This window comes from Mustela nivalis (assembly GCF_964662115.1).
Source record: "Mustela nivalis genome assembly, chromosome: 10".
In the NCBI taxonomy this organism is placed as follows: domain Eukaryota; kingdom Metazoa; phylum Chordata; class Mammalia; order Carnivora; family Mustelidae; genus Mustela; species Mustela nivalis.
Genome location: NC_139029.1, coordinates 76,048,855 through 76,073,706, shown reverse-complemented (window position 1 = coordinate 76,073,706; position 24,852 = coordinate 76,048,855). Strand labels below are relative to the sequence as shown.

Sequence of the window (24,852 nt, the reverse complement as noted above, 5' to 3'; positions counted from 1 at the left end):
TTACTATTCTTTCTTTAACCTCATAACTGTTTTGGATTCCTTGGCAACATTCTGGTTGGATACATACCTTTCTGAAGTATACTGTGCCAAGTAAAGTGAACATATTTTGAAGTCAGATAGTCTGAGTCCCAGGTGTAATCTTGGACAAAGTCTTGGACAAAGTCTGTTTCTTCCTCTGGGAAGTGGGACACCATTACTGACCTTACTATATTGTGAAGATCAGATTAAATAATGCATGTAAAGTATCTAGCAAGATGGTGCACATAGTCGATGTTCAAAAATGTCCACTTTCCCTCTTTCTGCTCTCCTTGTAGTGCTAAGGCATCCTTGGCATGGATGCAGCTATTCCACAGGTTCTATCTCATACTGACTTGGCATTTAATACCCTCTACCTCTGCCATCTCACCATTTCAGTGCCCACTCAAGTCTAGGTCTCTCATTTTCCTTACCATTTAAAAAAAAATTTACTTTTTTAGTAATCTTCCCGCTCAATGTGGGGCTCAAACCCAAGATCAAGAGTCACGTGCTCTTTTGATTGAGCCAGCCAGGTGTCCCCCTTATCATTTTTTTTTAAAAAAAGTACATGAACTTTTTATGTAAAATGTGACAAAATAATTTGTAATTACTTTATACAAAAGCAACCACATGAACTATAGAGCTAGTCAGGTGCACTTCAGAGCTACATTACTTTATCAGGATCATCTTTGCTTATTTCTACCAGCGTCCTTCCTCAGGGATACCTACATATCTTCCACATGGTTCTCTTAGTTGCAGTTCTTTATCCAAAGATTGGGTCCTCAGTTGTGCCTTGCTCTCCTCAATAGGTTACTTCTCTTTCCACTTCAGAGTTGAAGGAGTGAACTCCAGAAACGTGCTGATGTAACATGCAAATTCAACAAAAATCATCCAGCCAAGCGTGATTGTGGTAACAAGTAAAATAATGTCCAAGACACAAATACACAGTGAAAGATTATTCACCAAGATCTTGGCAAAGGAGTATCTTCATGAAACTCCTAGCTGGTAGAGGTCTTGCAAGTCAGTTCTAGTTCTTGGCTCCAAAGGATCTACAATGACCCCCTTTACTGTTTCTCCTCAGGTCCTTCCTATTCCTCTCCTTACAGATGTTCCCAAGTTTCCTTCCAGCAAACTGAATCATGGCCCCTGGGGCTAATGTCTTCCCAATGGCACTCAAGGTCCACATTGGGGTGCTGGTCTGACTCGGCACTGGATGTGGGCAGACTCCTTACCATTCTTCAGCTCCAATTCCACATTTTCAATACCTCGTGAGGAACCACCCAAGTGGATAATCTGCCTGAACCTTTCCTGTTCCTGAACAGGAAGAGCCTTGGTGCTTGTAGAGCAGGTATTAAACCAAATGTACCATCTCTTAAAATTAGTTCCTCCTACCCATTTCCATAAAGGCACCAGTATTTTCCCAGTCATCTGTCTTAATATAGGCATACTGCAGAGATATAGTGGATTTAGTCCAGACCATTGCAGTAAAATGAGTACCATAATAAAGTCAAATGAATACAAAAGTTTGTTTACACTATACTGTAGTCTATTATGTACAATAGCACTATGTCTAAACCACCTTAATTAAGAAATAATTTAAAAATGCTATCACCTGAGCTTTCAGTGAGTTGTGATCACTGATGATGATTAATAATAATAAAATTCAAAATACTGCAAAAATTACCAAATGTGACAGAGAGACACAAAGTGAGCAAATGTTATTTGAAAATAGTGCTGAGGGGTGCCTGGGTGGCTCAGTGGGTCAAAGCCTCTGCCTTCAGCTCAGGTCATGATCCCAGGATCCTCTGCTTGGCGGGGAGCTTGCTTCCCTTTCTCCCTCTCTGCCTGCCTCTCTGCTTACTTGTGATCTCTGTCTGTCAAATAAATAAATAAAATCTTAAAAAAAAAATAGTGCTGAGAGACTTGCTCAATGTAGGGTTGCCACAAACCTTAAATGTGTAAGAAACGTAATTATCCGCAAAGCACAATGTAAAGCATAATCAAATGAAGTGTGCTTGTATTCTGAAATCATTTGTTATTCCCCATCCCCCAACACACATTGCTAAACCTTGTAGATTCTGGAGTTGTAATGTCTCTTATCATCTCTCTCTCCCATTTAATTTTCTTCGTAATCATTTTAGTTCACTGCCTCATTGCTCTTTGGTTAACTACACTATCACTACTGGAGAGTTTGAGAAATCATTTTCATAAACGTGGGCAAGAATAAGAATGCAAGAGAGTACTGAAAAGCACTGGAATCACTGACAGCAAACTAATTCTTTAAGAAGTTTGCTAAGTAAATGGATGGATTGTCTGAGGGAGGTCTGTGAAGTTAAGGACAAAGGATAGGTTTTTCTGTTTTATTTTTTAAACTTCAAAGACAAATAAGCAGTTGTAGGCAGGAGGGAAGGAGTCAACACAGAGAAAGGATGGTTTCCTAATTAATCTCATTCATACATTAATTCACTCAATCACTGTCAGCTATTTTTTATAAATCTATAATTAGGCACAATGCTAAATAGTGGGTATTTAAGGGTGAATAAAATCAGACAAAGAACCAGCCCCTAAAATCTTCAAGTGAATGACGGAGGCAGATATTAATCAAGTAATCATACGATTAAGTATAAAACTGAAAACAAGTGTAGGAAAGGTAAGTGCACGGTGTTATCAAAGCCTATTTGTAAAGATCTCTATTCTAGTCAGGGAACTCACAAAGGAAGAGAGGAAGGAAGAATATTCTGGACAGAAGGAACAACCAGTGTCCTACAGTGAGGGTGTGATGAGAAGGGCTGAAAGGAGGTCAGTGTTCTGGGAAAGAGAACACGGTAGGGTGGGGTGAGAGGAGGCTAGAGAAGAAGGGGCTGTACTACTCAGGGCCATGTAGGCCACAAGAAGAGGTTTTTTCTTTAAGAGCAGTTGGAAGCTTGTGAAGGACTGGTGAAGGACTGGTAGAAGCCAGGATCAGACGTGACTCCACTTCTCTGCAACACTAATCTCCTAAAGTGCAGGTTTCATGACATTAGTAGTCTGCTCAAAACTTAAATGACTTTCACTGTCCACTGAAGTAAATTTTTCTGCCATGAAAGGATCTATCTCTATGGTAGACCCAACTTGCCAACCATTCTTTCCAGTTATTTTATTCTCTTCACCAAATCCCTTCTTTTTGCTTTTGTGTCCATGTTAGAGGTACCTCCTAGAATGCCCTCATCTTTTTTTTTTTTTTTTAAAGATTTTATTTATTTGAGAGAGAGTGAGCAGCGAGAGAGCATGCTCAAGTTGGGGGAAGGGACAGAAAGAGAGGGAGAAGCAGACTCCCCACTGAGCAGGGAGCCTGATGATGTGGGGCTCAGTTCAAGAACCCTGGGGATCATGACCTGAGCCCAAGGCAGACCCTTAACTGACTGAGCCACCCAGGTGCCCTATAAAAATAAGTTTTATAACAATTGTGCTTACAGAATCCTCTACAATTCGTGGGCCTTTTCCCCCTCACTTTTTACATTTTATTCTAGGAATAAGTCTTGTCAGTGAATTGGGATGTCTAGAAAGCTGCTCATGTGAATTTTAGCTTCTTTATTCAGTTCACATTTAAGAAAATTTTTTAAGTGGTTCTCAAATAACATTTTCCTCTTTTACTTCCCACTTTTTTTTTTTTTTTTTTTTTTCATTTACTGAGGAACAGATCTCAAGTGTTCCTTGATAAATCTTCTTTAAACTACATACAGTGGGACACCTGGATAGCTCAGTCAAGTGTCTGCCTTCGGCTCAAGTCATGATCCCAGCATCCTGGGACTGAGTCCCACATCAGGCTCCTTGCTCAGAGGGAGCCCACTTCTCCCTCTGCCTGTTGCTCCCCCTCTTACTCTGACAGACAGACAAACAAACAAACAAACTAGATATGGTATGGCAACCTTAGTTTCTTTTCTGAGATAGTATTATCCTGTTGTTAGCTAAAGGACTGATAAATACCTGACTTGTAGCTCTGATTTTTCTTCTTCTTTTTTTTTTTTTAAGATTTTATTTTATTTATTAGACAGAGATCACAAGTAGGCAGAGAGGCAGGCAGAGAGAGAGAGAGAGGGGGGAAGGGAAGCAGGCTCCCTGATGAGCAGAGAGCCCAATGTGGGACTTGATCCCAGGACCCTGGGATCATGAGCTGAGCTGAAGGCAGAGGCTTTAACCCACTGAGCCACCCAGGCGCCCTGATTTTTCTTCTATCTAAAGAGTTGGGTTAGTCTTTGTTTGTGTCTCATTCCATGAAAATCAATATAAGTAGAGCCTATATATGCCAGAAAAGGAAAAGAGACCCACACTTCATTGTAACATCGTAACTATAGATCATTGTAGAAGCTGGCATCTATACATTAATTGAAAAGGTTCCAAATATTTAGAAATTTTAATTAAAGCATAGACAACAGAGGTGTATTGAGTAGCTGCTACTGGTAAGGCTGTATTTTAGGCACTGTGGGGGATACAAAGACTAAACCAAGCCTCTGCACTCAAAGACTTTATAGCCTGCTGGATGTTGAGGAAAGGAGGAGGTGAATGTGTGCACAGGTAACCTCAGTAAAAAGTTAAATATATCAAATGGCAAAAAAGAAGCACAGATTATTGAGAGTTTCAAAGAAGCAAAATACCTCAACTAGAAAGATTAAAAAAAAAAAAAAAAGAGGGTTTCACAGAAGTGTGGTTTGTGATGGGCCCAAAGGATAGAAAGGGTTTCAAGAAATAGAAAGGAAAGGATGAGGGCATTCTGAGGTGCCTGGGCGGCTCAGTCAGTTAAGTGCCTCCCTTCTGTGTAAGTCATGATCCCGGGGACCTGGGACTGAGCCCCACATCAGGCTCCCTGCTCACCAGAGAGTCTGCTGCTCCCCCTGCTTGTCTTCATTCTCTTTGTCGAATAAATAAACAAACAAAATCTAAAAAAGACCCCACCCTCACCCCCCATATTTTTACATTAAAAACAATCAACATACACATTTTGTTTTGCTTTTCACCACCCTAAGTATAATGCTGAGGTACTAAATCACTCCACTGTTTCCTCTGCATCCTCAGCTTTGATGTGGAGAGCAATATAATGTCAGCTAATATAATGTCAGTCTGTAGTAGAAAGAGACTAAAGGAATCTGGAGGGGTGTTCCTCCCCTTGACTTAAACAAGTACTCCATAATCTTTCTACAGAAAGAGTGACTAGCTGTATCATTCAAAGAATTTCTTTGCCAAGCTCAATGACTAAGATCATTAAGTAATAATACTTAGGCAGAGTCACCATGGTTCTTTATCAGTAAAATTAAACTGTTTTCTAGGCTAAATATGCTCATCCTCATTGTCTCTTTCAGTAGCCTTTTAAACACTGCATTTGAATAACTTCTTACTTACAACATCTTACTAATTTGACTTAACCTGGATATAGCCTAATCCCTCATTTTGCCAACAAGAAAAATCATGCAAAATGAGGTTAAGAAACTTGTGCAAGGCTATACTGCCTGTGCAAGCAGAAAAAAAAAAAAAGGATAAAATCCAGAATGAGACTGAATTTGGGGTTTTAAAAGCCCTTCCATGGCTAACGGTAGTCTGTATGGTAAGCGAATTATATTTCATAAAAGTATTGTAATGATTAATAAAAATTACTGACATGCCTTTAAATTGTACTTACTTTAACCTGGACAAAAGCTAAAGTCCCCAAATCAAGAGGCATGTGAGGTTTTAACTATTAAGGACTTCCAAGAAAAATAAAGAAGAAAAGAAGAATGTACCATGAAGCAATATGTCATTATGGGCTTTCTACTTCATAGCTATTATCTAGGAAATGGAGATTAAAAACTTTGATTATAAAAGACTATGCTAGCCAAATAAAATAAAATGTTTTTCTTATACCAGATGGTTTATGCCCTGATAATGTTTGTATTTAGTGCTTTAGGATTACCTATTAATAAGGAAGCAGGGATGCTTTCCATTGATATTTCTAATTCAAAGCAAACAAGTTCTTTGTAACTTACTTCGTAGTGATATATTACACATAGGTTTGTTTAAAGGGCTGGGCTGTAGTGACTTTAAACTTTATATCTAAATCCTGCTTGTGATAGATCTCTAAGAGCAATTTTGTAGATGAGAGTTGGAAAGCTTTTCTTCATAATTGTTGCTATGTAACAATTCTCTCAGAAGAGTGGTTGCAACTTTTTTTTTTTCAAAGCTCTAACATTGAAATGGAACCAACCAGTGGTGTCCATATGCAACATTACTTCATTCTTACAGTGCAGAACCCTGAGGCTAGGGATAACAATGCCTCTAAGACTCTAGCTTCCTAGCCTCCCCAGGCCTGTCCTCTCGGTGATCAGTGAACTCCATCAGGATGTGAAAATATCATTGGTAGATACAGAAACTGACTCCTCAAGTCAAGCCTGTGACTGGCAAGGGCCATGTGCTTGCTACCTACAAGTCACCAGTGCTGTCACTATTCCTGCTGGGGATGAGAAGCAAGAGGGAACATCTTTTTGTTAAGGATCCCTGGTGATTTAATATGTATTGTGGCCTGAAGCTGGGGACTCTCAGCTACTTGTGGTTAAAAACACTAACATTATAAAATTGTCAAAAATATGAGGAATTCTGAGGAGAAAAAAAATCACTGGCTTTGGTTAAAATTTAAACAAGTATTTTTTCTTTAGAAAATATCTGGATTCGCAGAGTAAAATTTCTTCAATTTAAAAATATATTTTTCTTTTATAAACTCTCAGCAATGTATGGGGGAGGGAGGTTAGAAATAGTTCAATTATTATTTAATCCTCAGTAAACAAATACTTAAACTTCACAATGACAATGGTACTGTGATAGTAGACATTGCAAGATAAATCCAAGATTTACACAAGAAAAAAACCAAACAAACAAAAAGGAATTTTATGGATACTGAGAAAAAAAAAACAAAAAAAACAAAAAATCACATGTGTTGATTCAGACGTTCAATTTATATGGTCTTATAATTCAACACCACACTCTTTCTGAAAGGGTGGGGGGGTCCTAAGTAGTTGTTTTGCATATTAAGGAAAAATTCCTAAAACATAACAAATTGATATTACAAGTCCATGAAGATCTAAAAATCACTCAAAATAGGCATGTTAAGTTTTAGAAAAACTGCAAATATAAGCCTCTAAAATGACTACTGGGTATGAGGTAAGAAGAGAAGACCTTTACAGTTACATTTATGGAGCCCTCAGTGGAAATTTAAAATGGTGAAGCCACCTTGGAAAACAGGCTAGCAGTTCCTCAAAAGATTAAACAAAGAAGCTAACATATGACGGTAACTCTACTTTCAGGTATATATACAAGAGAACCGAAACACATGTTCATACCAAAACTTGTACACAAATGTTCACAATAGTCAAAAAGTAGAAACAACCTAAATGTCCATCAGCTGATTAATGTATAAATAAAATGTGGTATATCTATAAAATGGAATATTACTCAAGACATAAAAGGAATGAAGTACTTTTATGTGCTACATTAATGAACTTAGAAAACATGTTAAGTGAAAGATGCCTGACATAAAAAAGGCCACATATTATATCATCCCATCTGTATAAAATGTTCAAAACAGGTAAATCCATAGATACAGAAAGTAGATTAGTGGTTGCTTAGGGGATGAAAGAAGAGGAAATTGGGACTAAGTTAACAGATATGAGGTTTCATTTTGGGGTGATGGTAATGTTCCGGAATTAGACAGTGATAAACATTACATAATATAGTGAATATACTAAAAATGAGTGAAGGGTTCACTTTAAAATGGTGAATTTCCACTGAAAAGAAATTTTAAAAAAATTTTAAAAAGTTAACTTCATAGTAAAAAAAATGGTGAATTTCATGTTAAATGAATTTATATCTCAATAAAAACTCAATTAAATATTAAAAATTCCATAATTATAAGGAAAAATAAAAAGTTATTTCAATGACCTGCCATTATGGTCTCAGCTATTCAGAACCAAACTGGAAACGTTAGAAGAAAGGCCTTGGAATACTTCTGAAAACCAATAAATTTCTAAGGAATCATCTCTTCGTTTTTCATGGTATGCTCACAAACTTTGTAAGGAAATTAGTGATGTGGGCTAAAAAAACAATCTGCCGAGGCAAAAAGCCTTAGTCACATCTTTCTATTCATGCCTGGTACCCTAGGGACGTGACTCTCCTAAGTGTCTATCTGTATGATGGTTACCTAAAGTGGCTGCCCATATCCAGTGAAGGCTTTTGTTTAGTGATCATGGTCAAGTTGAGCTTGTTTAAATACCATTTCTTAGGACTTAACATGCTACTCCCTAAACGATGGGAATACTGAAAGCTTTTAGGGGGAATAAACTATTGCATGGTCTCTGCCTAGGAAGTGGGCCACAGTTCACTGGAAACAGACAGTTCAGATAAATAAAATGAAAGTAGACATTTTTGGAGATGATCTTGAAAGCTTTCCATTAGAGAACATCAAAGGCATTAAACTAGCAATAGCATGTATCCATGTTAGACTACCACAAGTCACCCTACCTTCTCTAAGTAATACAAAGTATTCATCTCCTTTGTTAGATAATCAAATCATTCCCATGGAACAACACTTACCCCATTCTCTGGCTACCCACTAAAAGACATTCAACTCCTATGCTACAATTAACCACAGATTGTCATAATACAAAGTAGTGGCTATTTACAAAGATTAGTTTTGGTGGAAAAGTTCCATTTTAAATATGCAAAGTCAGTGGGGAAACAGATTCCCATTTCTGGCACGTGGGCCACACATAAAGTAAATTAGGCCTTAATTTAATTAATCTGCTTCTCTATAGTTAATTGCTTCTCCATAGCCCTCTATATGGTCTCCCCTTGGCTGCTAGTCTGGATCTTTCTCTAGACTTACTCAGCTCTCAGTCAATATCTACAGAGTTCCCTCTTGTGTCATAGGCTGAAATATGAGAGGTCAAAGAAGACTGGGAAAACGAAGAACAAAGGGAAGAGGAAAAGGAGAAAAGGGATCACGCTGATGGGGGTTGTCCTATGGCTATAAAATCTTCTTAGAATACCAGTCAAAATATTCCAAAAGAAACTATCTGAGTTTCTTTTGACTGAGTACTGAGTACTGAGTACTGAGTACTGAGACCATGATGAAAAACGATTCTACAGTTTCTGCTTTTCCTCTATTAGGAGAAGGATGAGAATTATGAGGAATATAAAGACAAATGAGGTATCACAAAATGTACTTTAATGTAATTAATTATTATGCTTGCTAATTTGGTATACAAACACATCAAAATTATATAAATACATTAACTAGCTTTACACAATAGAATATACAGGCACTAAAATATTTATAGCAGACTGTCTATACATTTAAATACATCTTTATAAAAAATCATGCATCAAGACAATGGAAAGAGGTTAATACTAGAATATTTGTGGGAAAATCAGATTCAACTCTATTATTTCAACATATAGTATGTAAGAGTAAAGTCTGATAAAGTTCAACTAAGGTAAAAAAAATTACTATAAGCAAGTGCTTAAGCAATAACACCAATTACCTGGCTACTTTACTGCATTTCTAATGAGTTATTAAAAAGCAAAAAAAAAGGGGGGGGGCACCTGGGTGGCTCAGTTGTTAAAAATCTGCCTTCAGATCAGGTCATAATCTCAGGGTCATGGGATTAAGCCCCAAATTGGGCTCCCTGATCAGCAGGGCATCTGATTCTTTCTCCCCATCAACCTTTATCCCCCCACCCTGCTTGTTCTCTCTCTCTCTCTCTCAAAAACAAAAACAAGAACAAAAACAAAAAACAAAACCTTTAGAACAAAACAAAACAAAAAAATACTGGGTCAATTATCAGTGTACAGATGTTCTATGTAAGGAGTACTTCAGAATCTTTGCTAATTATAACATTTATTTAATAAATATGAAAGGACTAAAGGGAAATTAATTCCTTCACTGTTAAATAAATGTATACTGTTGAAGCTCTGATTTAAAAGGTCTTTCTGTGTGCTCTTGACAACTATTTAAGGTCTGAGTACAAAGGATAAATATCCAAAAATGTTGTAGTCATATAGGCCATTCGAGTCATATGGAGAAATCTAAATGAAATGGGAATAGGTCATGATGTATTTTTATATAGAATTATATTTCATTGGGGGTGCAAAGATGAAGTGTATAATTTGATTTGATCAATTCCTTCCTCAGATTACATGGGTATACAGTTCCCATCAGTATACACTAACAGATTAAACATTGTGGTTTAAATTTTTCTAATGTTAATACATCTGTGAAATTGCAAGGGAAATTAGGAGGAAAAGATGATATGCCACAGAAACATCAGATTTACTATTAATACAGATGTGAAAATTCAAGAACCAGCCCTCTTTCATTCTTCTAGACTGCCACATTTTGCTCAAAATATTGATCTTTTTTCCCTCTAACAAGAGTTAAGACTGGTGCCAGTATAGCAAAAATGCTAAGAAAATGTATATTTTCTAAGTAGTTCTCGAGAGGAATTTTGATACAGCTTTCATACATTAAACAAGTACTAATAATAACAAAACACTGCAATGTTCATATACAAAGAGTAGTAGCACTGTTATACAATACTTAACAGATTATCTCTTTATATTCATCTACAGTGACTGTAACTGCCATTCAGAATCTTTTTCCTAGCTATAAAGATTTAAAAGAAGTTTACTTTTAACATGAATTCCAGAAACAACTGCAAGTAATGACTAAAAAAATTCCACTGGAAATTTGAGAGTAGATGCAAAGGTTTTCCAATCATAGAAAAATTATTAAAAAAAAGATAATCCCATGTATGCCTATGTTCAATCTTAGCAGCAATAAATTAAAAGGCTGAGGAGGGTGGTTATTGTTCTACAAGTACGTTTGAGTATTTTACTTCCTTTCTCCTTTTATGTGCATGTCTCTTTGGGTGTCTAAGGTCTCCATATTTTTCACTGTGCTTAGATTCTTTATCCAATGTTGGCCATCAAGCCTGCTTTTTCTTGCAACAACAACAAACTGTCTTTCCCAAAAAGTAACTGTGAACTCTAAGTGGGCAGAAAGAGGGCTACAAATATGAAGTATAATTATACTTTAGTCAATAGGATTAGTATTTACCTATTTTAATTTTATCCCCATCTCGTAAAGTAATTTTACTCTAAAAGAACAAAAGGACAAAGCTGAGAATGAAGGGGCTTACGAGTTCAGCCAGAGATTCTTTGGGGGAAGAAATATGAAAAGCTAAAGGGAACTTTCTGAGAAAAGAGGAAGTAAATAATACTGGGACAGGAGACAAAAGTCTTAGAAGTTGATGACCAAAGAATAAGGGGATTCAGTCCGTGAGGACATAGAAGGTGCAATGCAGAATAGAAGGGATCAGGAATAACCTGCAGGGAGGGTCAATGGCAAAAGTTACTGAGAAAATAATATCTGAAAGGCAAAAACCAAGAAAGTTTCAGCTGATTTGGTGTCTACAGTGACCAAGGATTTTAAAAAAGATGTCAGAGGAGCCCTAACTGGACAGGATTTTAGCTGTGCAGGCAACAAAAGGACCAAAGACCAGGAGAAAGATGGACAGTTCTAGCTATGGGTTAATGTATAATGAAAGAGAAGGATACAAGGTGAATGACAAAAGGAACTAGTCAGTGTTTACTGCTACCTCAAGACTGACCACATAACGTTCAACATGCAATACAAGTAAGATGTGCGCAGTCTGTTTCTTAACTTCAATTAAGTTACTATTTTTATGGGTCATTGACCCTTGAATTAAGAGGTTCCCTATACTATATCCAAAGTTAGGGAAGTCAAAAAGTGCCTAAGAGGATTAGCAAAGCTTTCAATTTTTTGTGCCATATGGGGGCCTTTATTAAAATCAAACACTAGAAGTTTATTTTTGTGTGGAATAATCACTTGAAATTTTAATGGCATACTCAGTAAGCAGCTGCTCATTAAGATAATACTTCCAGTTACTGGCTTAGAAAGCAAGATTCTGAGATTACTGCTTGGCACAGGCCTGTGACTTGTCAACCAAAAAGTTACTTCCTCTTTACAATAATGAATTGCAGAAGTACAGTTAAACAGTTATCTATGAGGGTTTATTGGCAGGCATAGGATATGGTGGGTGAGCAGAGATACTGATATTTTTTTCTGCTAGTGACCAAAATATTTACAAATTTCATAAAATGGAAAGAACTTTCTAAAAAATTACTAAGATCTGTTTCACAAATAACCAATTCAACTGGAACACTGAATAGTAGAAATGACAAAAGATTTGTTCTTATGGTTGATAAAAAATTTATATCAGGGTATTCAAGTAAAGTTATTTTCTGTGTTCTGATTTAATGAATCATGTGAGTTGTATCTGGCTGGGTGACACAGATGCTGGCTCACTGAAGCCTACTCTAATGCCTCCCAGCACAGCCTTCCTTGGGACAGTGAAGCCAGAGCAACATGTCAGACTGAAGAAATATCAAAGAAAGAGAAAGCAGGGCTGGAGATGCTATGAGGTTGGCTCATAACACATCTTGACCTGTGTGTCCAGTAAGTATTCAATGTCCTATGGGCTTCAATGACCTAACAAGCACCAAGTAGCAACAGTAATGCAGTAATGAATGGTCCTCAAAAGAAGACTTGCAATTCAAGCTGAAAAACACTACACTTACTAGATGGCTTTAACCCTACTGAAAGACAGCTTTAGAAACCACTAGTGATTTCTTAAAAGGTGAATGAGTATTAAATGTTTTATATATGCTTGTGTAGTACCTACTTGAGTTCCTTTACACCTGTCTGATTTTAAAGATGTGTATTAGTTTGGATATTAAAACCTTTCCAAAGCTATTAATAATAAAATATGTTAAAAAATGAAATAGCATTAAATATGTTGGTAAAACTACAGTTATAAATAATGAGACCCATTCAATGTTAAAAAAATGCTTTTTTTTTTTTAAAAGATTTTATTTATTTATTTGACAGACAGAAATCACACATAGGCAGAGAGGAAGGCAGAGAGAGAGGAGGAAGCAGGTTCCCTGCTGAGCAGAGAGCCCAATGCGGGGCTCGATCCCAGGACCCTGAGATCATGACCCGAGCCGAAGGCAGAGATTTTAACTCACTGAGCCACCCAAGTGCCCCCCCAAAAATGCATTGTTAAAAATGAAATTAAAGGACTATTCCATATATATTCCACATGGAGATGATCTCCTCTTTCAAAAGATAACAAATAATACTTGTGAAGAAAAAGGCCCTCAGAAGAAAAGATGGTAAAAAAGATAAAGAGAATAATTAAAGCTTATCAAAATATTGGCATATCGCTTTACATGAAAGTTATTTCATCACATACTAAAGGAAAGCAAGGTACAAAATAGAGGTACATTTTCTAAATATGCTTATAAAATCAATGAATAACTTGGTTTTTCCCCGAATTAAAATCCTATTTAGTATTTAGAATTGAAATCTGAAGGAGTACTCACAATGACAGCAACACCACAGCAATTAAGGTCCACTCTGCAGGTTTGTGTATAATATTTCTATTTGTTAATCTGTAAGATAGAAAGATAAAGTTTACCAAAGAATTGTTACCTTTAAATACACAAACCATCTATTTTTAAATAAAATCATATTTATGACATTATATGTTAAAGAGCACTACTTTCTTTTTATGTTTGATAGGAGTCAGCAGTACAGAACTGTGGCTTAATCTTCAGCAGCTGATAATGACCATCATTTTTTTTTTAAAAGATTTTATTTATTTATTTGATAGACAGAGATCACAACTAGGCAGAGAGTCAGGTGGAGAGAGAGGGGGAAGCTCCCTCCTGAGCAGAGAGCCCAATGCAGGGCCTCGACTCCAGGACCTGAGCTAAAGGTAGAGGCTTAACCCACTGAGCCACCCAGGTGCCCCTGATAATGACCATCTTAAAAGAAAGTGCTCCAGCTCCACTTCTATATATTTATAGCAATTTATAAGAATGTTACTGTTAGACATGATGGGAATATAGGAACAATATGAGCAATTAAACTGCATGGTTTATTAAAATATACACAACAGTTCCCTGTAACCATTATCTTCTGTATTTTCCCCCAATAAATTTTTTCATTTAAATTAACAAACTAATAGGCAATTTCTAATTTTAATTCATCTTTTTCACCTTCCTACCTTGTACTAGGTTGGCAGCAGGCACCGAAGGGATGTCATAATCCATAATTTACAGTAAGAGTCAACAATAAATTACAAGACTAGGTCTTTAACAAAAAGAGTTTTATGATATGAAGGTGCACCAGCACCCCAGTGTTTATAGCAGCAATGTCCACAATAGCCAAACTATGTAAGACCCCAGATGTCCACTGACAGATGAATGAATAAAGAAGACGTGGTATATATATATATACACAATGGAATACTACAGCCATCAAAAAATGAAATCTTGGGACGCCTGGGTGGCTCAGTTGGTTGAGCGGCTGCCTTCGGCTCAGGTCATGATCTCAGCGTCCTGGGATCGAGTCCCGCATCGGGGTCCTTGCTCGGCAGGGAGCCTGCTTCTCCCTCTGCCTGCCTCTCTGCCTGCCTGTGTTGGCTCGCTCGCTCTCTCTCCCTCTATCCCTGACAAATAAATAAATAAAATCTTTACCAAAAAAAAAAAAAGAAATCTTGCCATTTGCAGTGGAGGATGGAACTACAGGGCATTATGCTAAGCAAAATAATTCAATCAGAGAAAGACAATTATATGATATCATTCATATGTGGAATTTAAGAAACAGAACAGAGGATCATAGCAGAAGAGAGGAAAAAATAAAACAAGATGAAATCAAAGAGAGAGACAAACCATAAGAGACTCTTAATCACAGGAAACAAACTGAGGGTTGCTGGAGGTGTGGGGGAGGGAGGGATAGGGTAACTGGGTGATAGACATTGGGGAGGTTATGTGCTATAGTGAGTGCTGGTTATTATATAAGACTGATGAATCACTCTACCTCTGAAACCAATATTACATTATATGTTAATTAACTGAATTTAAATTAAAAAAAAAACTTTTAAAAAATTAAATTAATTCTAACACTTAGCAGTTGATAACAAAATACACTGTAGTCAACTTAGTTTCTCAAAAACCATTTGGAAAAACTGTTCTAAATAAAAAATGATATAAATCAGTAAGAAAAAAAAACAGCCAATGATATCTGATAAAGGACTGTTACCAAAATAGACAAAGAACACTTAAAATTTAATAATAGGCAAACAAATAGCCCAATTAAAAAATGGGCCAAACACCTTTACAGACATCTCACCAAAGATAAACAAATGGCAAAAAGGCAGATGAAAAGATGCTCCACTTAGTATCTCATAAGAGAACTGCAATAAAAAATGAAACTGAGATACTGCTATATACCAATCGCAACGGCCAGAATCTTGAACATTGACAAAACCAAATGCTGAATCAAAATCCATCCACAAGAGTCATACATTTGCTACAAATGATAAACCTACACTGACATCATTATCACATTGGTCAAATGTTTGGCTCAGTAGTAAGGATGTGGAGCAACAGGAACTCCTATTCATTGCTGACAGGAATGCAAAACAGTACACCAACTTTGGAAGAGTTTGTCACTTTCTTATAAAACTAAACATACTCCATCATCTGATCAGCAATCATGTTCCTTGGTGTTTACCCAAAGGAGTCAACAACTTATGACTATAAAAAACCTGTGCATAGATGTTTATGGCAACTCTATTTACAACTTCCAAAACTTAGAAGGAACCAAAATGTCCTTCAGTAGGCGAATAGAAAATAAGCTGTGGTACATCCAAATAATGGAATATTACTCAGCCCTAAAGATCTACATTCTCAAGCTGCAAAAAGACGTGGAAGTGCTTTATTTTTTTTTTACAGATTTTGATTTACTTGTCAGAGAGAGAGAGAGAGAGAGCACACAAGTGCATAAGCAGGGGGAATGGCAGGCAAAGGGAGAAGCAGGCTCCCCACCAAGCAAGGAGCCTGATATGGGACTCAATCCCAGAACCTTAGGATCATGACCTGCGCTGAAGGCAGACATTTAACAGACTGAGTCACCCACGTGTCCCAAATGGAGGTGCTTTATATACATATTATTTATGTGAAAGAAGCCAGTCTAAAAAGGCTACATACCATATAATTCCAACTATATGACATTTGGGAAAAGGCAAAACTATGGAGATGATAAAAAGATCAGTGGTTGCTAAAGGTTGTGGAATGGGGGTGGGGAAAAGTAGCAAATAGGTGGAGCCCAGAGGTGCTTTAGGGCAGTGAATGATACTATAATGATAGGTACGTGTCATACAGTCATCCAAACCTATAGATTATATAATACCAAAAATGAACTCTAATGTAAATGGTGGACTCTGGGTGACAATGATGTCGATGTAGCTTCATCAGCTGCAGCAAATGTGTAACTCTGGTTGGGAGGTTGCAAATGGGGGAGGCTACGCATATGTGGGGACAAGGAGTATTACAGGGAATCTCTGGACCTTTTTCTCAATTTTGCTACGAACTTAAAACTGCTCTTAAAACATAGTCTTTTAAAAAAACCCAGCCAATAAACAAATAGACAAAGGATATAAGCAGGCAATTTACGGAGGAGGAAAGTTGAACAGTCAGTAAATATTTGAATAAGAGTTTAATTTCACCAGCAAACATTGAATAAGAGTTAAATTTCACTAGTAATCTGGAATACTAATATAAAAGCAATAATATAAAATATAAAAGCAATAATTCACTCCATCACATTGGCAAAAATAAAATACTGATAACACCAAAGGTTGGTGAGAATATGAATAGCATTTTTAATCTACTTGATGTGAGCAATCAAACAACAATTTGGCAATATCTAATAAAGCTGAAATGCTTATGAACAGCTCAACTATTTCACTTCTAGATAAAAACCCTAAACAAACTCTCACTTATGTTTATGGAGATATGTATAAAGGTAGTTAATGTGCTTGTAATAGGAAAAAATCATAAATTGTGGCATTTTTATGGAATGTTGAAAAGTCAAAATGATGAATGAACTAGACTTACGTATTTTGTTCATCATAATTTGGAAGACAGCAAGTATGGTATCACATTATATAACTCAAGAACAGACAATAACTCAGTATTATTTATGGATACACACAAGTAGAAGTATAAAAACAAAGACTAGAAAGACATGTATCAAATTCACAGTATCAGTTGCTTCTGGAGAAGGGAAGGAGAATGGATTGGGAAAGAGAACAAAGGGGAATTCACGTCAGGGCCTTTGCATTGGTTATTCCATTGTCTGAAACTATCTTCCCCAGGTTAGTTTTCTTGCCACCTTCAGCAAAGATAAGGCTATCTGGACCACCACATTAAAAAGTGAAACTTCTAGGGGCACCTGGGTGGCTCAGATGGTTAAGCATCTAACTCTTGATTTTGGCTCAGATCATGATCTCACAGTGGTGAGATCAACCCCTCTTGTAGGGCTCTATGCTCAGTGGGGAGTCGGATAGAGAGTCTCTCCTTCTCCCTCTGCTCACATGTGCAGGTTTTCTCTATTTCAAATAAATCTTTTTTAAAAAATATTTTATTTATTTATTTGACAGACAGAGATCACAAGTAGGCAGGAAGGCAGGCAGAGAGAGAAGGGGAAGCAGGCTCCCCGCTGAGCAGAAAGCAGGATACGGGGCTCGATCCCAGGACTCTGGGATCATGACCTGAGCTGAAGGCAGAGGCTTTAACCCACTGAGCCACCCAGGCACCCCTCAAATAAATAAATCTTAAAAAAAAGAAGTGAAGATTCCTTCTACTTCCTATCCCCAGACTCCTGACTCCCTTATCCAGCTATATATTTTTTTCTCCTATTCCAGTTATCACTTTTTCTTTTTTTTAAGACTTATTTTATTTACATCGGAAAGAGTGTGTGTGGAGGAGGGGAACATAAGCCGACTTCAGGCTGAGCTCAGAGACCAAAGCATGGCTGGAGCCCAACACAGGGCTCAATCCCACAACACTGAGATCAGACCTGAGCTGAGACCAGGAGTCGACATTCAATTGACTGTGCCCCTCCCAGGCACCCTTCTACTATCACCTTCTAACATATATAGTTATTGTTTACTATCTGTTTGGTTTTTTGGCCTGTGGCAGGAATCTATATGTTCTTCACCTATTTACTTCAGATTGATTTCTTGGGTGTTCAGAAAAATTTGATATTTATCTAGCTGTGTTTGAGGGATGAGGCAAGCATAGCAGTCCCCCTACTACTCTGCCTTCTTAACTCTTTTCTCATCAATTATTTATTCCAAATGCCCAGAACAAGGTAGGCATTCAATTAATTTTTTCTGAATGACTGACTTAACCTTTAATATTTTCTTTAAAAAATATACATCTGGATCAAATATTACAAAATATTAATATCTATTAATTGAGTAGAGAATATGTGTATCTTTATTATATTAATCTGAATTTTTCCCATAGTTAAAATGTTTTACAAAAATTTAAAAAGTCCAGAAGATATAAAGTACACTACAGTGGTTAAAAATTCTGACAGAGGGGCGCCTCGGTGGCTCAGTGAATTGGGCCTCTGCCTTCGGCTCGGGTCATGATTTCAGGGTTCTGGGATCGAGCCCTGCATCAGGCTCTCTGCTCGGTGGGGATCCTGCTTCCCCCCATCTCTCTGCCTGCCTCCCTGCCTACTTGTGATGTCAAATAAATAAATAAAATCTTAAAAAAAAAAAACCCTGACAGACACATGGGTTTGATACTCAGATCTGTCACTTGGCTGTACTTGGGACACATTTAACAGCTATGAAACTTTTAAAAAATTCAATAAAACAGGAACAACATACTACCTACCTTGTAAAGTTCTTGTAAGGACTAAATGTACAAAAGACATCCATGTTGCCAAATTCAACGGACCTTTCTCAGTCCTCATCTTAACCTATTAGTAATATTTGACACAAATGATACTTCCTTTCTCCTTGGGACACTTTATCTGCTTTCCACCTGCTTGATTTCCCTACCTCTCACTGGCACTCTTTCTCAGACCTTCTGATTTTGGATAACTCCATGGCCTCTGCCCTTGGGTCTCTCATTTCCTCTATATATGCTCCTTCCCTTGGTGCTATTATCCAATCTCATAACTTTAAATATTAGATAACTTTGTGCTGACAGCTCTCATATTTATGATCTCTAGCCTGGACCCTTTCCTTGAATTCTGGACTTCTATATCTAATGGTCTCCCTGACCTTTCCACTTGACTATGTAATAGGCATCTCAAAACTTAGTATGGCCAAAACTGAGTTCCTCATCTTCCGCCAAAACCAGGTCCTCCTGCAGATAGGTCCACCTCAGTAAATGGCTATGTAATCCTTCCAGAATCCAGCTACTTAGGCCAAAAATCTTGTGGTTAACTTTGGCTCCTTTGACGTCCTGTGCCCAACCAGTCATCAAATCCTGACAGTACTATCTTCAAAAGAGAATTTGATTACTTATTACCTCCAATGCTTTCACCTTGTTCACTTCATTTCTTGCCTAGATTACCAAGGCAGCATCCTAAATGGTTTTCCTGCCTCTGCCCATCTATTGTAATTCTTTAATCAGCAGAATGATGTTATTAAAAATGTATATCAGATCATATCATTCCTCTGTTCAGAATCAACCAATTGCTCTCCATCTCACCTGGAGTAAAAGTGAATGAATGATCACAGCTATAAGGCCTATATAATCTATACCACATGAGCCCCCCACTTCTCTGACCATATTTATATGTACCTTTGCCTCTGCTCACTTCTCCAGCCTCCTTATCATCCTTAATATTTTATGAATACACCAGGCCTGCTGTACCTAATATATTTTCACAGAGAGCAAGATGGCTTGCTTCTTTACCAATTTTTAGCTCTTTTTATAAATGGCAGCTTCTCCATAAGGTTTTCCCTGACCAACCTATCTGTCACAGACAAAAAAATCCCAACTACCTCCCCCTATTCAGTACCAATCCTTTTCCATGCTTCTGGGAGAAAAGGAAAAGAATGGAATGAGAAAGGGGAAAGGGCACATCATCTCATAATGATAGTACATGTATTGTTCTTAAATATTTACATATTCATTCTATTAGAATAGTTTCATGAGAGAAGGAATTTTGTCTGTTTTGTTCACTGCTTTGTCTGGAGCAACTAAAACAGAATCTAGCGCATGACCAAAAAGGGTCAAAGGATAAGCATGTAAAACATGGCAAAAACAATTAAAAGTATATTCCTTTTCTTTTTCTTTCTTTTTTTAAAGAAATTCCTTCCTGCTATACATGAATCTCCCAAAGTTAAGCCAAATTTAGGATTTCATGAGTTCATTTACTCATCCACCAAAAAATGTATCAAGTACCTGCTCTATATCACTGTTTCAGGCACTGAGGAAAACACAAGATCTTTTTGTGTCAAAATACAATTTCAGGGCACCTGGATGGTTCAGTTGTTAAGCGGCTGCCTTCAGCTCAGGTCATGATCCAAGGGTCCTAGGATGAAGGCCCACATCAGGCTTCCTGCTCGGCGGGAGGCCTGCTTCTCCCTCTCCTGCTCCCCCTGCTTGTGTTCCCTCTCTCTCTGTGTCTCTCTCTGGCAAATAAATAGATAAAATCTTTAAAAAAATAATTTTAATTAAAATCAGATTCAGAAAAATATCTTTTTTTTTTTAAATATTTTATTTATTTGACAGAGATCACAAGAAAGCAGAGAGGCAGGCAGAGAGAGAGGAGAAAGCAGGCTCCCTGCTGAGCAGAGAGCCCAAGTGGGGCTTGATCCCAGGACCCCGGGATTACGACCTGAGCCGAAGGCAGAGGCTTTAACCCACTGAGCCACCCAGGTGCCCCAGATTCAGAAAAATATCTTGACTGATATTTACTGATGACAGTAAATCTTTACCAAGCAACTTCTGATGGAACCACTATGGCAGGTAAATCAAAATAACATTGTGGATAAATGACTGTGATGCAATTCAGTGGAAAGGACAGCTCTATTCACAGGGGAAAGATTCTTCAAAGAGCCGAAAAAGCTACTTTATGTGTAAGTTCTAAGAGGCTCTCAACTCTGGCTGCACATTAGAATCACCTGGGGGGCTTTTAAAGAAAACTGATGTCTGGGCCCAACCCTTAATCAAATGAAACTCAATCTCTAGGGGAGGAGCCAGGCATCTGTAGTTGTTAAAAGCTCCCCAGGTAATTCTGATGCACAACTGGTTTGAGAATCACTGTTTTACAAGTTCCTATTATTGATTATCATTTCAAAGGGAAGGATACGGTTATTTATGTCAACTTTTTTCCACTGCCAGTATTGACTGAAAAGATCTCTCAACATTGGTCTCTGTTATCAATATGGCACTTTTTTTTAGAGACTTCATGAAGAAGTCCTAGCCCACAAATAGTCACATACCTTCTGAAGTTGTTCCTTCTAGAATCTGAAGACCCCATGAGTTATCTTACCAGAGATACTCTATATACTCTAAATAACTGACATTTTCCTAAAAAGTGGCAAAGCCAATTTAAGCAATTTTTATTGAAGCTATAGATTCTGACCTGCAAGTACTAAAGAGTAAAGATTTAAAAAACAACATCAAGGTTTCTTATTTTTGTGTGTGATTAATGATCTTGTAGTTGCATCATTTCCATGCTATCTAATAAGAGTAACCACCTCAGTAATCAGAACAATCATGTCATTTAGATATACTGTTATTACCTGGACATTCACTTTCAAACCTAAACATTCTAGATGAAGTAAAAATGTCCTTATATGTTTTTGTCAGTCAGAAAAATAAAATGTTGCAGTCATCAATGATGCTTGTGAAAACCATTCATTTTATGTGTAAAATAATTAGTAAAGATTTTTGATTAGTAAGCAAAATAGATCACAGTTAATACAAATAGCAAATACATTAAATAGATTACTTTCTTGAGAATGCTGTATCTGGAAAAAATGCTTATATAAATTTAAATATTGTTAGGACAGAATAATAGAGATAAGATTTTATACTAATTCGATCATTGCAGAACTCTACTATATACCAGAATTCACAACATTAAAGAAAATTACTATGGTTAAAAAGGAACAACAGGCCCCCAAATGGAGTCCCTTATGCTAAGACCAAGACTTAACACCTGGACCTAACTGTAGTTTTAGCCTCTCCCAGGAGTGGAGTTTTAAACCCATCAGTCTGGAATTTTCTGATAACCAGTAAGGAGGTAATCCGCATGATAAGACCCTCTGCCTTTCCCTCTACGGGAAGGTGACCTTGTGAGAAACAATCCCTTAATTTTTTCTTCCTAATAACTTCCTTGTCCTGTCCCATTTCTGCCTACAAATGCCTTCTATTTTGTACAACCCTTCTGAACATCCTTCCATTTGTTAGATGAAATTCTGCTTATTTTATTAATCACTGAATAAAGTCAATTAGCTCTTTAAAAACTGACTTGATTGAATTTTTGTTAACAGCTTTAAGGGCTACATTTTAATTTTATTTAATTACTGCCATTTAAGTTATAAATCTTCAAGAAAATGGCCTATTGGGGAATTCTTAGAATCTTGCGATGATGAATTTATCACATCACTTCAAAATATCCTGAGCTGCAAAAGTACTAAATTATGTAAATAGACATGTAATAATCTTAATACAATCTTTAATCAAAATAAAAATGTTGGGGTGCCTGGGTGGCTCAGTGGGTTAAGCCTCTGCCTTTGGCTCAGGTCATGGTCTCAGGGTCCTGGGATGGAGCCCTGCATCAGGCTCTCTGCTCAGTAGGGAGCCTGCTTCCCCCCACCCCCACCTCTCTGCCTATTTGTGTTCTCTCTCTCTCTGTGTCAAATAAATAAATAAATAAATAAATACTTTAAAAATAATAAAAATGTGAAGACAAAACTGTTAAGAGTAAACTGAGGCACCCTTAACACATTCTGTTGAGTCAAACTTCACAATAAAAGAATCTACAAGAATGTCTTAAAACAACTCCTGAAGTCTTGAGTCTATAAAGGCTAAATATTTAAATATAAAGTGGTACAAATGATCCTCTCAGAAGATTAAGATAAGGTTTTTTGAGATTTGCCTAAACTATGAATCCTAGATCCTTCTAGTATATATCTTATTGAAAAACAGTTTCCTGAATCACTTCGTGGCATACAAAAATGTTAGTGATGTTTTTAAAGGTGTTGGTTGAAAGTGAATGGCTATTTGGTTTTATTGATATATAGTACAGTGACTGTAAGAGAAATCTAACAGTTAACAATATCAAGAAATAATTTCTGTAGTGTAATTTTAAACTTTTAAAATATTATTACTACTGTTGATAACAATAAACCCTAATAATTATTTACTGGATGAAATGATTCTTCTAATTTAGAAGTTTGTTCAATTTTGGTGCTATCTAGTTTCAGTCATAGGCAAGTAATGATTTTAATATCTGGTCACTGGCATTTGGCCAAAATGTGTATTTGGTGCACCTCTACTGATAGGGTGTTTAGAGGCCTATCCTTATGCTTCTTGGTACAGAACACAGCCTTAGTCTGGGTATTTTCACCATGATGGTTTTAGAAAAATCCCAACCACTCTGTTTCTTCCTTTCTTTATACTTCTTATCACTTCAAATCCATTCCACACAATTCAATATTAAACTACCCACTGTTTTTGTACTGTTCACTGTGCTCAACTTATTTTCTAACAGGAGAGTTCTTCCTTGAGGGTGGGCATAGTGCTTCTTCTGCATTGCCTATAGTGTGTAGCAGCACAGTGCTGGTCATTTGATCTCTATCTATTAATTCACTAAGATTCAATATGTTACTGGCTAACACCTTTGTGTCTGAGACAGCATTTTCCTTCTTAATTTTAGACTACTCTATAAATAAACAATCCAAAACTAACTATATCAAGGTTTGAGCAAAGAAGATCCTGCATTTAATAAAAGATAATGTTTAGTGGAGAAGAAAACAGAATACTATTCTTAGATCTAAGACACTGAAGGTAAGTCACTTTTTTCACGTTTTTGTTAGAAAGCCCTCTTGCTCAACTATAGAACCCAACAGTTAAAATCAGAACTAGACAAGACTTAACATAGTCTTAACAAAACTCATGTCTTAATTAAAACCCAATGTGCTTATTTCTTATTGTACTTTCTTGAGGCATTGATGAAGGTGTTTTGCAATGCTCCAGAACACCCAAACTGCTGGACCAGAAAAGCCATGATAGCAAATGCCTAGCAATAAACCTAGGATAGGAATTCCTAGAGGATTACATCCCACATGTGTCCTTCCCTGCCCACGATTATGGGCTGACCACATACTGATCCTGATCCATGATCATATGCTCCCTGCTGCTTTCTTGCATGAACCTTCCTAAATCTTTCCTCATAAAACTCTAGGAGTCCATCTTGTGCGTGGAGAGACTGATTGTTAAAACTTGCCATCTCCCCTGGCTGCTGGCACCCAAAATAAATCTTTCCCTTTGTCTTTTTCAAACTCTTGTCTCTTTAGTTATTGCCTTCTCTTGGGACAAGTATATCCAAGTTTGTTCAACAAAAGTGTGGGCAAACCCAGCCAGGAGCTATGCTTTTGATTAGTCCAGCCCTCTCGGGATTTCCTAGGATGGAGCAGTTGGCCCTGGGTTTACCCATTCATTTCCTGAGTTGGGGGCTATGATACATTATTAGGGAACACAGTCTTTCTATGGATTCTTCAAGGCAATCAAAAGAAGTCAAAAAACTGAGAAGGAAAATTTTAGTATTAACACTGACCTGAAAGTTCGGATAAGATTTTTAAGTTGTGCAGAAATATCTCCTAATGTGATCTGAAGAGGCCCCAAAAGTCCAGGGACTCT

At 37.1% G+C, this 24,852-nt stretch overlaps 1 protein-coding gene across 7 annotated transcripts in view; it reads right to left on the bottom strand.

Moving 5' to 3' along the window:
* The window catches only part of RPAP2 (RNA polymerase II associated protein 2), a 108,808-nt gene that overhangs the window by 42,623 nt on the left and 41,333 nt on the right, over positions 1-24,852 (bottom strand). For all 7 annotated transcript variants that reach the window (XR_014300051.1, XR_014300052.1, XM_082688682.1 and 4 more), the window contains exons 10-11: positions 24,770-24,850; positions 13,483-13,551 (exon numbers count right to left, since the gene is read on the bottom strand). Coding sequence is in view for 5 of the 7 variants with exons in the window: in XM_082688682.1 (XP_082544808.1) it covers positions 13,483-13,551; positions 24,770-24,850 (150 nt within the window). In the remaining 2 variants the exon portion in view is untranslated. The remainder of the gene's footprint in view (positions 1-13,482; positions 13,552-24,769; positions 24,851-24,852) is intronic.